Source organism: Chelonia mydas, chromosome 2, assembly GCF_015237465.2.
Source record: "Chelonia mydas isolate rCheMyd1 chromosome 2, rCheMyd1.pri.v2, whole genome shotgun sequence".
NCBI lineage: Eukaryota > Metazoa > Chordata > Testudines > Cheloniidae > Chelonia > Chelonia mydas.
In genome coordinates, this window is record NC_057850.1 from 182054382 (window position 1) to 182069163 (window position 14782).

Below are 14782 nucleotides of genomic sequence, written 5' to 3' on the forward strand. Positions count from 1 at the left end.
GATCTGCAACTTCTCTATTGTTACAGTATTGATCCTCTCACAAGCTAGTTGTATGACATGGGTAAATTTCCTAATGGAGGGTGAAGCACATCATTCTGTGTTCCAATGATCAAATTTAGACATGGAAACCCTATTTGCATGGGCAAATCTGTACACTCAAGTGCTATTGCACAAAAATTGGTCATGTATGTTTCTCAAATCTATTTGAAGCCTCTTTGAAAATTTGTCCCTTAAATTTGTTTGTTTTAGTTGGTCTCGATTTAAAATGTATATAGGAAACTAACCATTTTTCACTAAAAAAAAAGTTAATTGTGATCAGTTGCTTAACACAACATGAACAAGGCAGAAAGAACACAAGCCAGAAAAGAAAAAGAACATGTTAAAGAATACTAAGATAAGTTAGAGGTAGTCAAACCAGCAAAGCCTAATGAAATTCACCCTATGGTACTTAAGGAACTAGTTGAAGCAATCTCAGAACCAATAGTGATTATCTTTGAGAACTAATGGAGCAGATGGGTGAGACCCCAGAGGACTGGAGAAGGGAAAACACAGTACCTATCATTAAAAAGAGGACCCAGAGAGTTATAGACCAGTGAGCTGAACTTTGATACCTGGAAAAATACTGGAACAAATTATTAAACAATCAATTCATAAGAACCTAATGGAAAATAGGGTGATAAGTAACAGCCAACATGGATTTGTCATTCCAAACCAGACTAATTTCCTTTTTCGATAGTTACTGGCCTACTGGATGGGAGGGAAGCTATAGATGTGATATATCTTGATTTTAGTAAGGATTTTGACATAGTCCCACATGACATTCTTCTAAGCAAACTAGGGAAACATGGTTTAGACTAAACCAGTTATGCACCTACCTTACAGTAATTTTAAGATCATACTCAAAGAATGATTATCAATGGTTTACTGTCAAAGTGGGGGAACGTATCTAGTGGGATCCTGCAGGAGTCTGTCCTGGATCCGATACTATTTGACATTCTCATTAATGACGTGGATAGTGGAGTGGAGAGTATGCTTATAAAATTTGCTGGATACACCAAACTGGGTGGAGTTGTAAGCACTTTTCAAGACAAGATTAGAATTCAAAATGACCTTGACAAATTGGAGAATTGGTCTGAAATCAACAAGATGAAATTAAATAAAGACGAGTGCAAAGTACTACACTTAAGAAGAAAAAATCAAATGCGCATCTACAAAATGGGGAATAATTGGCTAGACGGTAATACTGCTGAAAAGGATCTTGGAGCTCTAGTAGAGCACAAATTAAATATGAGCCAACAATGTGATGCAACTGCAAAAAATACTAATGTTGGGGGGGGGGGTATTAACAGGAGTGTCATATGTAACAGACAGGTGGTGATTGTCCCACTCTACTCGGCGCTGGTGAGGCCTTAGCTGGAGTATTGTGTCCAGGTCTATGTGCCGCACTTTAGGAAAGATGTGGACAAAATGGATAGAGTCCAGAGGAGAGCAACAAAAATGATAAAATATGAGGAAAGCTTTAAAAAAACTGGGCATGTTTAGTCTGAACGACGTGAAAAGATTGCAAGGTCAAACACTCAAATGTTAGGAAATGTCAGAATGTATGGTGCCCATGCAAGCTTAATTCATCTGTCTCCTGCGTATGGATGATTATACAGCCTTTCCTACATGATCACAAACGTTTTTCCCCACAGGATCCCTGCCTCATTCAGTGCATAGGATGGTTGGTGCTCTGAGGTTGAATTAGGGTTGTGTGGTGAATGAGGCTGGTGTCTGTTGCTCCCTGCCTCAGTAGTTGCAGAAGTTGGAAAATATGTAGTGAATGAGGGAGGGGATTGCAGGAAGAGAAAGGATGGTCTTGTGATTAAAGCTGTTCAGAGTGAGAAAAGTGTTTTATAATTTTGGTTGGTCCAGTGTGTCGTCTTCGTTTACAGTTCTATAATTCAGAACACAAACTACAGAAATATTCTGTATCTCTAGGTTGAGAAATAGAGGTGGATTATTGAACAGTAAATTGAGATGTTCTGATATAAACCTCAAGAGTGTAGAAAGGCTGAAGTACTTGTGATAGCATGAATACCTAAGCATGGATGTGTACATAGGTAATGAATTTACTGTTTTGTCCAATTAGTAGGAAAGATTTTAGTTAATGCAAAGAGGACCCCATTCTTTGTATAGCGTAACCATAGGCTGTTTGGATTACAAGTGCAAGTGGCACTAGTGTAGTAGGATAACTGCTGGCACAGCTTCTGGTGGCATGCGGTAAATACAGCTTCTCTCTAGCTTTAAAAAAAGAATATTTGTAGGCATATCAGCCTATGCCTGATCAGTGTTAAATAGGGCCAGCCGCGGGATGTTATAAGTTACAGCTCCCTGCCAAATTTTAGGATTCAAAATTGTGATTTCAAGCAGTAACTTCTGAATTATTAGAATGTTCAGCTAGCCAACAGTGGATGATCACCATTCTTTCTGATTCTTACCCTTCCCTCTATGGCCAACCCATATCCTTTGCAGGTGGCAACCCATATCCAGATTTTAGTAATTTCCTGGGATGTATGTGGAATGTACCAATAGTGCTCCTTAAGCAACTTGTCAGGTATTCAGTGTCCACCATGTGAAGCATGTGATTCCATTTTGTGTCACCCTTTGATCTTCCCATCAGCATGATTAACTGATCAGGAAATGAGAAGCCACTTGCAGCTTCCTGGCACATCAGTAGTTATAGTTCTTGGGGAGGGGGAACAGTAAACTGGTCATTATAGAGCACTGTGATAAAACAGGTACAACACATATAAGCGTTACAAGGTCAGCTGTAACCAGCGTTAATCCACCATAGAAAGGCTTGCAGGATTTGCCATTCATTTTTATGTTGTATAAACAGTAAGGTAATTTTATTGCTGTGTATATTTAGTGTTTCTTGTATCTGATAAGTGGTAATGGTCCCATCAGGAAGGAACCACTTGTATGAGCAATTCCCACAAAGCAGTGATGTTAAACTCGCCTCCTCGATATGCTCATAACAAACCTGACATTTTATAATCCAGATAAGTAACCTGAAGGATGACTGATACAAGGCTGACTGTTCATTTTCCTCTCAAGTGGGGGAAAAAAATGATTGTGTCCTGAAATTTTCCCTGAAGTTCAAAATAAATGGATATGCTCTTAGTTGCATTGATAGTAAAAATGAAAACCACTTACTCAGGGTTAGTGGACTGTGATCTGTGAATTTTCACACATGCAGGGATACAGAACAAGAATGAATCTTATTTAAGACACTTTAGACATTCTTCAGAGTAGCAGCCGTGTTAGTCTGTATTCACAAAAAGAAAAGGAGTACTTGTGGCACCTTAGAGAGTACTCCTTTTCTTTTTTAGACATTCTGCAGTTAAAATCCAATCTTGTTCAGTAAAGGGGTTTACTTTTGTTGGGTCTCTGTAATGCCACATTCCATTTAAAACTGTAACAATTGCTATGACTTGTTTCTGTCCTCCTCCCCGCTTCCACCCCCCCACACACACACAAAAAAAGACAAAGAAGAATTTCTCCCTAAGCCTTTGATAACTGTTCTTTCTTTTCATTCCAGATAACTTCAAACAAGAAGCACTCCGAGAGCCTGAAGAATGATGGTGACAGTCTTATCCAAATTCTAGAGAGACTGGCCCAAACTGCCAGGTGAGTTCCCTCAGGCTTTCAGGAATTTCCAGGGCTGAGAACACTCCCCTCCCCTTTTGTCTGAGATGGTCTTCTCTTGTAATCACCTCATGTGCACTACAAGCTTCTCCTGTTACCAGCCCTCCCCTCCCATACACTCCTGTCCTCAAAACTCCCTTTATTCAAAGCTTTCTTGCGTTTTTGTTGCTGCTGTTGCGGTGTACTTTGATCCCAGATGTGGCTAGGCCATAGGTATGTCAGACACTTTCTTTTTTTTTTTTTTTAAACAGCTCACCTCTTCATAACCAGATACTGGTTTATTGTTCCCCCATACAGTGTACTGGCAGCACAACATGGCATTGTGCCCTTTCTCAAAGTAATGGTGGTGGTAAAAGCAAAATCCTTTCAAATGCACAGCTGAGGAGGACAAGAAATATTCTTCTAAGAATGCCGAACGTCTTTCAACTAAGACTTAAAACTGAGGTCCTTACCACTTCTGAAAAGTATCTTGGCATTCTTTGTAAGAATAGAGGTGTTAATCCCAGTGGCCTGGTCAAATCCCAACACTCTACCTACCTAATTCCCCTTGCACTCTCAAATGGACACATTTTTGTTCTCTTTCCCTTAAAATGTTGTTCTTTGTTGCTGTGAACTGCTAGGCTGCATTTCACTGCTGGGTGAAATGGTTCCCATGTAAAGTTTATAGATGATTTTTTGCAATGCTTTGGGAATCATAAATACAAGCTTTGTATGAGTCAATGTTGTAGGCTCTGTTCAGGTGTGGAATTATGAAAATTGGCCTCTCAACTCTATTGTAGAGTAAGTTGTATTATTTTTTGGAAGGGGGGGAGATGTTTGGGGAAATGTAACAACCACTGGTACCGTGATGGAGGGGTTTGTGAAGCTGTGGGATAGAAGTGGTGTGGAGAAGGAGACAGAACTTACCATAAATCAAGTTTTCAGAAATCTGCTTTCCCTCTTCTGTATTCAAGTGCTGAGTTGCATTTCCTGTTATCAACTACATTACCAGAGTAAAATAAAATGGCAGATCCCCCTAAAAGAGACACTAGCACCATCAGCTAAAGACAGTGACAAGTTCTTAAAATTCCTTTTCAGTCTTTGCTGTAGCATTATTTAGTTAGTTAACTAAGGAATTATAATTTACTCCTTTAACCCTTTCTAATCTTTGTCTTGGCTTCCTCTAATTGTTTACAGTTTTAAGCTTTCTTTACACAAGAAACCAGACACAACTGTTTATTTAGGGCCCTCCTCTGTGCACCTTGCTCCAGCAAAATGCCCATTGGGCTAAATCCTAAGGAGCATAGACGCTCCTACCCAGCCTGACCAATCCCAAGGATGGTCAAACTGGCAGTGTAGTTGTGGAGCAACTCCTCAGCTGCCCCATGGCCTAGCCCTGCAGCAGCCACAACAGGTCAATGGGAGCTCATGGAAATGAAGTCCTCTCCCTGTCCTCTGTGGAATTTGCTTCTCTGGGACTCTTGAGGCTAATGCTGTCTTGTCTAGACTCTAAGTTGCTACAACTGAGGTGGAGCAACAGGAAGGGCCTGAGAATCTGTGGGCTCTAAACCCCTTCAAAAATGGTGTTTTTGAGTCTAGGGGGTTTTGCAGTCTCTTCTGTATAGGTTCCCTCTTTCCCAAAATGTTTGCCAGTGCTTAATAAACTTGGCACCAGCTTCTCAACCATTCATTGAAACCTCCAAGCTCCTTCTGCCCAGCTGGCTATGCATCAAACTGGAAGCATTTCAGAGAAAGCTACCACTAATGCCCTGGACCTATGCCTTTTTTCTAATAGTCTAAATTTAGCTGCCAGACCTCTCCTATATATATGTACGAGATTTAGCTGATATAAGAATGCTTCTGCCTTTCAATTTCACGAAGACCGGTTGTAGTCCTTTACTAAATCTCCCACTACAGTGGAGGGAATGAGAGAGGCCCCAACAGAATAACATGTATGTCATGTTTAAATAGAGAGCTAACTGTGCTTAGGTGCTCTGTCCTGCTGCCTCACAGAAACCTCATAAAGCAGTTTTGCCAATCCCCTTTGCTGCTACCTCCGTAACCAGTCAGGACACAGGGAGACCGGCCACATAGAATTCATTTCATCTGTTCATTCTGCACTTCAAGATTTGTGGTCTTTTGCTATTCACTTTTCCAATACAGAGGATGAATTTAATTTAAAGAAAGATGTTCAAGTAATCAGGCTTCTGGTTTATACTGCTGCTCAGTAAGAAACTCCTTCTAAAAGGAAAGTATGGATCAACAACTCAAGCAGTGTGGTCAAATACATGTTCTTAGTCCTTCAGTTGATGCATGTCACAAGCTGAAGCCAAGGAACCAATGAATCCATATTGACCCACTTTCACAGGGCAGGAAAAACTAAAGGTCAACTGCAAAACTAAGGTTGAAACTATAGTAAATAACAAAATTGTCAGGCACATAGATGAACATAATTTGTTGGGGAAGAGTCAACATGGGTTTTGTAAAGGGAAATCATGCCTCACCAATCTACTAATTGAGGGGGTCAACAAGCATGTGGACAAGGGGGATCCAGTGGATATAGTGTACTTAGATTTTCAGAAAGCCTTTGACAAGGTCCCTCACCAAAGGCTCTTAAGCAAAGTAAGCTGTGCTGGGATAAGAGGGAAGATTCTCTCATTGATCAGTAACTGGTTAAAAGATAGGAAACAAAGGATAGGAATAAATTATCAGTTTTCAGAATGGAGAGAGGTAAATAGTGGTGTCCCTCAAGGGTCTGTACTGGGCCCAGTCCTATTCAATATATTCATAAATGATCTGGAAAAGGGGTAAACAGTGCGGTGGCAAAATTTACAGACGATACAAAATTCCTCAAGATAGTTAAGTCCCAGGCAGACTGTGAAGAGCTACAAAATGATCTCTCAAAACTGGGTGACTGGGCAATGAAATGGCAGATGAAATGCAAAGTAATGCACACTGGAAAACATAATTTCAGCTATGCATATAAAATGATGGGGTGTAAATTGGCTGTTACCACTCAAGAAAGATCTTGGGAGTCATTGTGGATAGTTCTCTGAAAACATCCACTCAATGCTGCAGCAGCAGTCAAAAAAGCAAACAGAATGTTGGGAATCATTAAGAAAGAGCTAGCTAATAAGACAGAAAATATCATATTGCCTCTATATAAATCCATGGTATGCCCACATCTTGAATCCTGGGTGCAGATGTGGTCGCCCCCATCTCCAGAAAGATATATTGGACTTGGAAAAGGTTCAGAAAAGGGCAACTAAAATTATTAGGGGTATGGAACAGCTGCCATATGAGGAGAGATTAATAAGACCGGGACTTTTCAGGTTGGAAAAGAGACAACTAAGGGGGGAGACGATAGAGGTCTATAAAATCATGACTGGTGCGGAGAAAGTAAATAAGGAAATGTTATTTACTCCTTCTCATAACACACGAACAAGGGGGCAACAAATGAAATTAATAGGCAGCAGGTTTAAAACAAACAAAAGGAAGTATTTTTTCACACAACGCAGTGAACCTGTGGAACTCTTTGCCTGGGGGTGTTGTGAAGGCCAAGACCATAACAGGGTTCAAAAAAGAACTAGATACTTTCATGGAGGATGGGTCCATCAATGGCTATTAGCCAGGATGGACAGGGATGGTGGCCCTAGCCTGTTTGCCAGAAGCTGGGAATGGGCGACAGGGGATGGATCTCTTGATGATGATCTGTTCTGTTCATTCCCTCTGAAGCACCTGGCACTGGCCACTGTCGGAAGACAGGATACTGGGCTGGATGGACCTTTGGTCTGACCCAGTATGACCGTTCTTATGTTCTAAGGTCAGGATAGCCCATAGTTGCAGTAATTGTTTCACTAGACCAGCAGTGGTCTGTGTGGGGTGAACACCCAATCACAGGTTGGAAAACTTTTTTATTAGCAGACAAGAGAGGTAGCAAACCACTGCACTCACTGAGGGAGGCAGTGAACTGGGTCTGAAAAGTGCAGTGCTATGTACAGCTAGGACAATTCTGCCTTTCCTGTAGCAGGTTAAAAAAAAGATACGTCAGCAGAGTTGCCGCCATCTGCTGACAGACTCACTCTCCCCCCCCCAAGGAATGTGCATTGAAAAGAAGACAAAGATTTGAGACGTTTTTCCACCAAACCATTGAAGAAAATGTAATAATTACGTCTTTCCTTTTTCAGAGTGAGACTTAGCAGGGCCCCAAGCAAGCAGTTCTGTAAACATGACCTCAAGGGATCACACTGATACGCACGCCTTGCTCCATGTTGAAATATCCACAGTATCCTAACAGAAAATTGGTTTACACAGGAGTTATCCAAAGTGGATTCCCTCATCAGGCACTTTCCAGCACAAGTGAAAGTCTCATGTGTAGGACAACCACAGAAGCTAGATGAGGGGTTTTACCTTGAAGATTACTGTCTTTGTTTTCTTCTTTCCCAGCTCCCATGCCGATATTGCTGTTGCTGCCTTGGCTTTTGAAATTCTTAGAACAGTTGGACGCTAAAAGATGAAGGTTACCAGATCAATCATCACTCCACAGGCCTGACTGTGCACAAAACACTGGCATGGTGAATTCCTCAGTCTTGTTGTAGGATGTTTTTGAATGAATGTTGTCCTAATTTGATAAGAAAACTATTGTGTGTATGTATTCACTGGCTTATCTATTTAAAAGGAAAAAGCGGGGAAAACTTGCTATTAAAAGAATAAGCATTTGTCCATTATCTTGCTTACATTAGCACAACCTATGGTTTGAGGGGATTTTTTTAAGTGTCCTACAGCCATGTTTTGAAGAATATAAATTAGAAAAATTTTATTTCTTAATTATTTCACAAATATGTTTAGGGGAGAAACATTTTTCATTCCACCTGAATTGTGATACATTTGCCAAGTTTTTGATCAGAAATAGAATGCCTTAGCTGATGATCCTCATTTGAAACATCACCTATAACAAACTGTAGAATACTTTTGCACATGTAAAGATTTCTGAAGTGCCTTGCAAATGTTAATGACTCAATCTGAAAGCACTGCAGGGAGTTGGTATCATCCCCTTTTACAGATGGAAAATGAGCACAAGGAGTGAGTGATTTCCAAATGTCCCACAGAAAGTCTGGGATGGAGCCAGGAACAGAACCCAAATCTTCTGGCACTAGTCATGTAGTTTAAAGGCAATTTGCAAAACCAAATACAGTGTTCCAGTTAAAAGGGTACAATAAATGACTTTGCACTTCTATATTGCAGTGATTTTTGGTTAACCATTGCCTTACACACAAGTCAACTTGTGGCACTTTTCTTAAACTATTTTGATATACTTCAGTATGTTCCAGATTCTGTTTGGTCTACAAGGAAAATACTGTTAATTAAAAAATTTCAAACTGAGGCAGACCAAGACCTCCCTCACTCTCCTACTTAATTTTTCCACAAAGTTGTGCTCCTTTTGACACATTTGCCACAGTAATGATTATAACATTACAAAATTAGCACTAATTTCACAGGAGGGTTAAATGCCTACTCTGACATTTGCCTGCAAAAGTAAAGCAGTAGGCCAGCTACTGAATTTAGATAAGGCATTGCAGCTTGCTAGCGATTGTTTACATTAGCAGTTCCCATACGGATATTGTTTCTTGGGCTTTGAAATTCTCTGAGTTAGACATGGAAAGATCAGTGCAAGTATCACACCATACACATTGCAATCACTTCTTTTTAATTAACAATAGCTCGTTTACAATGGCAGGAACTGTTAAGCATGTTTCGTAAGTCACTAGATTTGTTTTTAGTCTAGTTCCTATTTAAGTGACTGGGAGTCCTTCAAAAGGTACATGGTGAGTACTGACTGAATAGCTAGCCAGAGTGCTTCATTGGTCTATGCCATTCCCAGTGCCTCCCTCAGTGACTTACAGGGTATCCTTAAACTAGTGAAAGTACAGTTGAAGCCCAGCCTTGTGTTCTGACAGGTATGCATCCATGCCCTAGCAGGCTGCCATGATGTGTATAGGTTGCATTAAGTGGCTAGCACTTGAAAAACTGACTTGTTAGGTACCTATTATGTTCCACTAGGCAGCTCCCATATTTATGCTGATTTCTCTTGTGTTTGTCACTTTAGTGTAACTGATTTACTAGAATGAACCCTAGAGTTTTTTTAACCTATGCTATTTTAGATGGGTATTAAAAGATTCTATAGAAAAGGTTATTTTCAAACCATCTGATCAGACCTCACACTAATGTGCACTGGGCTCAAGTTTGCTGCCTCTGCAGGCTCAAGTGTGTTGTCAAGGTGGTGACTGCAAGCTAGGGCTCGAAGGAATGGCTTTTTTCCTTCATCTCAATCGCATTGAGTTGTTTTACTGCTGAAGCCTGGACTAGATGCTTCCAACCGCAGGGTTTGACTCTAGTTTCCATGGTTTTGGAACAGGTCCTGATGCAACCTTAAATGCAGCTTGCTAGTTGACCCCACCTTTTTAAATATATACATCTCCTTTAGCATACCACAGAGGCGGGCTTGCTACCCTCACAGGAGCCGTAGCTACCAGGAATCAGAGAAATTGTGACACTGAAGCATATCCTGACCCCCTACATGGGGTGATAGGTAGTAACATTCTTCAGTAAATTGCCTGTTTTATCTCTGCTTAAAAGTAAGTTGCCAACAGCAACCCTTCATATTTAATTGCAGTCAACTGGAGGAAATCTGTTCAAAACATTCTCTCATGGATTTCTGGAAACAGTCCTGAGTGGCTGCAATACCAGCATTCCCTCAGCAGGTCTGCCTACTACTGTGTCCCTTTCCTGACAGTGGATAAATTATACATCTCAACCTACCAGTAGGTGACAGCTGCCCTCTTGACAAGGCCTTGAAGGCATCCACTGTGAAAGGCACAAGCTTTCACAGCTTGTGTTAAAGAGCTAGACTCACACAGAAAGCGGTCACAAACATCCCCTTTGTGTAACATACATCCTCTGCAGATTACCCCTGAAAAGTGTTGACAGACTAGTTAGTTTTAAGAAAGGAATGAGAGGACTTTTTTTTTTTAAACCACCATCCCTCAGTTTAGGTCAATGGCAGACTATGGGGTGAAACCCTGCAAACACCTTACCTTAGACTTGTCCCTCAGCTATGGGCTTGCTAGCCCCCTTGTCATTTTGCAGCATGTTATACTCTACAGTAAGTGTGTGTGTTTCCATCCATGGCTCTGGGAGAAGTGTGCTCCAGTAGCTTGTAATTAAACTACCCATCCAATCAAAAGCAAGCTTACTACCCATACAGGTAGTAGCCTAAGCTCTAGCTTTAATTAAAATGAGTAGAGCAGGCAGCAGTTTACACTTAACTCACTTGTAGGGGAGGATGCATACCTTTAGTAAGAGTGACTCACAGGTTTATGAATACAGGTGCTTGGGTAAGATCTGATCCAACTTTCTGTACCCTGAGCAAGATGGGAGGTGTTTTTAGTGTAAACTTATTTTGCTGACTCCACAATGGGAAGGGAAAAACACAACAAGTACACACTTCAGGCAGTGGGGGGAGTGGGGTTTCATGTGTGCTGTAGATGGGAGTGGTGCCTGATTGTGAGAATTGACAGGATAGCAAAGGACATAGCCAGTTGCAATAGTGCAAGGCATCTGATAGGAAAATATTTCAAAGGTATTTTATTACCAGCTTTGTTTGAAAAATATTTACATAGAAAAGTTAACTGAAATCTGTAACAAAAACTTTAGTGGAGCAAGTAGCTCTATCCTCAGAGGAAGCAGATATCTAAATTCAGATCAAGGCAGAGGCATAATTAGGCCACAGCTCTCTTCCCTTGAATGAAAGACTTGTATTCTACAGTTCATGAATTTTTTTTCATGCAGAATTATGAATATCCCTATTAGATGATACTTGCTTCTTGGTGTAGGTTGTCTATATTCTCTGAAATATGGCAAGCCAGGTTTTAGGCACAGGCCAAATGTTTGTGGGGCTGGTCCTTAAGTTTAGACTTGACACAGGCTCAGTTCATTTAGCAGCATTGTACCTTTGTAATACCGAGCACATGAAGAATTACAGATTCCATTTGCTAGAGCAAAGCAATTAAAAAACCCACTAAAGCCAGAGGTGATTGGATACTTGTTTCAGGGTTGATGATGGTGTTAAGTATATACAAGTATCAAGACTGGTAAGCAGTGGTAAGTTAACTCAGGGGAGTACTGCAAATAATTCTGCTAAAAAGAAGAAATCTCCATGATTTGGCCTGCAGCACCGGTTCCTCTAAACTGAAGAGACTACTGAAGCTGCTTTATTTTTGGACTGCAGTTCAGTCCTGTTTGATTTGTGCCATGCTACCCCTTCCTGTGCAAAATACGCAAATTGCTGTAGAAAGTTAGTTGGGCAGGGGAAATCACCCTGCAGATATAAGCTATACATTTCCCATTTCAAATAATCTGAGACAGCTGAGTGAATTAAAAGTTTACTTTAATTCTTTAACGGCTTTTGCTCATGAAGCATCTGTGTCACAGCAGGCTACAATAACTTTGGGATAAAAGGCAACTGGTAAACTGTCCAATACAAGGTTCCAAACCAACAGTTCTTACTGGCCCCTACCCAGACACATCCCAGATAAAGTTTTTGATCAAAAACATGAAATAGATCCACCTGCTTATTTTAAGCATATTAAAAAGGAAACTAATTGGACCATTTCTATTTCTCTATTTTTATACAAAAAGGCTACACAATGTTACACTTTATTCAGAATACAATTAGTGATTATGAATTAGTGTTCTACACCATTACTCGATCCTTAAAAGTTAGAAACTGCTGTAGCATATTCACTATAACTTAAACACTACAAGAGACTTTAAAAAAATCCTAACAGTTACAGCAAAAAGAAAAAAGTCTACTTTCAAAGCAAGCAAGGTCAGTACCATTACAGAGGTTTAAAAAAAAAAAATAATTTTTTTTAACAAGCAAGGCTAAGGTTTGATAAATTCCATCTTGTGATTCTCTCTTGTGCATTCTTCATTTCTGAGTCACTCCCAAAATCCATTTGTATTATTACTCCTCGACCAAAAAGGACCAGAACAAAAAGTTTACTTCAATTGTTCCCATAGGAAACTCAGCTTGGTTAGTGTGTCAGGCACTTTCTGAGATACTAGCCCACCCCTCGAGCCCTCTCAGCAACGCTACAGGCCAATCACAATGCAAGTTCATTCAGACGAGACAGCTGTGTAGGAAGAAAAACAAAGGACCTGTCAGTGCTGTAGAGTTATTTGCCCACATGTTAAGACTGCATAAAGCTGGAGCACAAGACACTGAAGTTAATCACTTCCACACTTCACAGCAGGAGTCAGTTCAAGTGCACAGAAAGTATGAGCTTCAACATACTCAAAGTTCAGTATTTTGATAGGAGTTGGACCCATTTAAGCCATTCCCTCCCTGCCAACCAAGTCCTCAGTTCAGAAGGTTGTTTTATTCAAGTTTGAGCTTCTTACCTAAGGACGATTTACAGGTCAGTATCGAACCAGGCCAACTGATTACTGTCACCTGGAGGCAGCCCATCCATAAGATCCTGGGCATGTCCCAGATCTGGCAGCCCATCAACTGGGTAGTCAGCACCAGGGTGGTGGCCACCCATTTCATGCTCCATCATAGGGTCCATACCCAAGGCATCCTGACCATATCCGCCAGAGTGGAAAGAACGGTAGCTAGGATCTAAGAGTTAAGGGTGGCAGAGGGGGGGAGGGAAAAAAGCAGAATGTTAACAGATGTTAGATGCATCAAAAGCTGCAAATATCAGGGATAGAGAAGATTGTTGTAGCCATCTAGTTTCTTCTAGTTCAGCCCAGCTGAACACACAAATTTATTGCCTGGTCTAATACCCATCCGACTGAATGAGACAGCCTTTCAGTGTGGCTCTGCAGACAAAGCATACTGCAGTCAAAAGCACGAGCAAATTCCAGCCAAGCCAGTAGTCTGCATAAACAGTACTGAAACCCAACACAGCAATACAGCAGGCTTGTTCTCTTGCAAACTGCAGATTTGCTTCTTAGGTTGCTAGTCAAAATGGCTTACAATCCTTAAGACATGATAGCGTTCTTCAAAGCTGTAGACTACCAGGGTTTGTTTTAAAGGAAAACTGCAATTTAATTCATATTTAGAGTAAATGGGAATGTTCAGAAACACCCAGTGTTGTTACTCTTCATAGAGAAGATGCTCATTGAGACGCCCCAGCACAAGGACCACCAATTTTCTGTTTAAGAGATAATGCAACTCCTAACTGAACAGGACGTAGAATGTTGCAAAGCTAGTTATTACTTGCTATTCAAGATGGCAGTTTCCCATCTGACTGCCAATTTGTAGTATTGAAGTGAAGTGACTGATTTGCTTTTCTCAACTGGCATCTCCTGTATTACTTGCAGTTCTCCTTTAAAGGCACTGAATTTAGCCAGGCTTAAGTTTATTACAAAATGAAGGAAATGGAACAGACATACCATCTGGACGGTATCCAAGAGGCTCTCCCTGGGCACCAATATCAAGTCCAAGATCTGCAGTCTAAAGAAGATGTGGAGTGTGAAAAGCAAGAAAGGAGGGAGAGTTAAAATTTCAGTGACAGGCTTTCATCCATGAGTTGTACCACATGTAGGCAGTTATTTAATTTTAGACCCAATATTTAGGTTTAGAGTTTTACCAACCTGATATCTCCCTGTAAGCTGGATTTCAGACAGACACTCCTGTGTTTGCCACAAATCTTACAGCATAGTTTTGCGTAGAACCAGAAAAAGTTTACAGGCCCTATAAGGGCTTGTCTATGCTACGGAGTTAGTGGCATAACAGTGGTGCCACAGCACTCTGCACAGCGTAGATTCACACTACAGCAACAGAAAGGCTTCTTCCATTATGTAGCAACTCCATCTCCCTGAGCAACAGTGGCTAGGTCAATACAAGAAAGCCAAGGTTGATGGAGACAATGTCTACACTGAGGGTTCAGGCTGGCATAACTGCAGTGGTCAGTGGTGTGGGGGGAACGCTACACCCCTTAGCAACATAGCTAACTCAGCTTAAGTACAGACCATGCTGAAGATATAGACCTTTAATGGCAAAAAACAAAAAACAAAAACAAAAAAAACACACCATACACTGTTT

The 14782-nt window shown here is 40.8% G+C and overlaps 2 protein-coding genes across 13 annotated transcripts in view; one reads left to right on the forward strand and one right to left on the reverse strand.

Annotated features, from left to right (window-relative positions):
- ULK4 (unc-51 like kinase 4) overlaps positions 1 to 10133 on the forward strand; it is a 395815-nt gene extending 385682 nt beyond the window's left edge. For 5 of the 10 annotated variants that reach the window (XM_037890225.2, XM_043540763.1, XM_043540757.1 and 2 more), the window contains 2 exons: positions 3584 to 3672; positions 8116 to 10133. In XM_037890225.2, coding sequence (XP_037746153.1) covers positions 3584 to 3672; positions 8116 to 8179 — 153 coding nt within the window. In that variant the 3' untranslated portion in view covers positions 8180 to 10133. The remainder of the gene's footprint in view (positions 1 to 3583; positions 3673 to 8115) is intronic. The other 5 variants (XM_043540761.1, XM_043540760.1, XM_043540759.1 and 2 more) reach the window with 2 other exon arrangements.
- Positions 10134 to 12098: 1965 nt separating this feature from the next.
- Positions 12099 to 14782, reverse strand: part of CTNNB1 (catenin beta 1) — a 32440-nt gene continuing 29756 nt past the window's right edge. For 2 of the 3 annotated variants that reach the window (XM_043540769.1, XM_043540770.1), the window contains 2 exons: positions 14131 to 14191; positions 13132 to 13351 (listed from right to left, as the gene is read on the reverse strand). In XM_043540769.1, the coding sequence (XP_043396704.1) occupies positions 13143 to 13351; positions 14131 to 14191 (270 nt within the window). In that variant the 3' untranslated portion in view covers positions 13132 to 13142. Of the gene's footprint in view, positions 12864 to 13131; positions 13352 to 14130; positions 14192 to 14782 lie in introns of those variants that run through there. The other variant, XM_037890227.2, reaches the window with a different exon arrangement.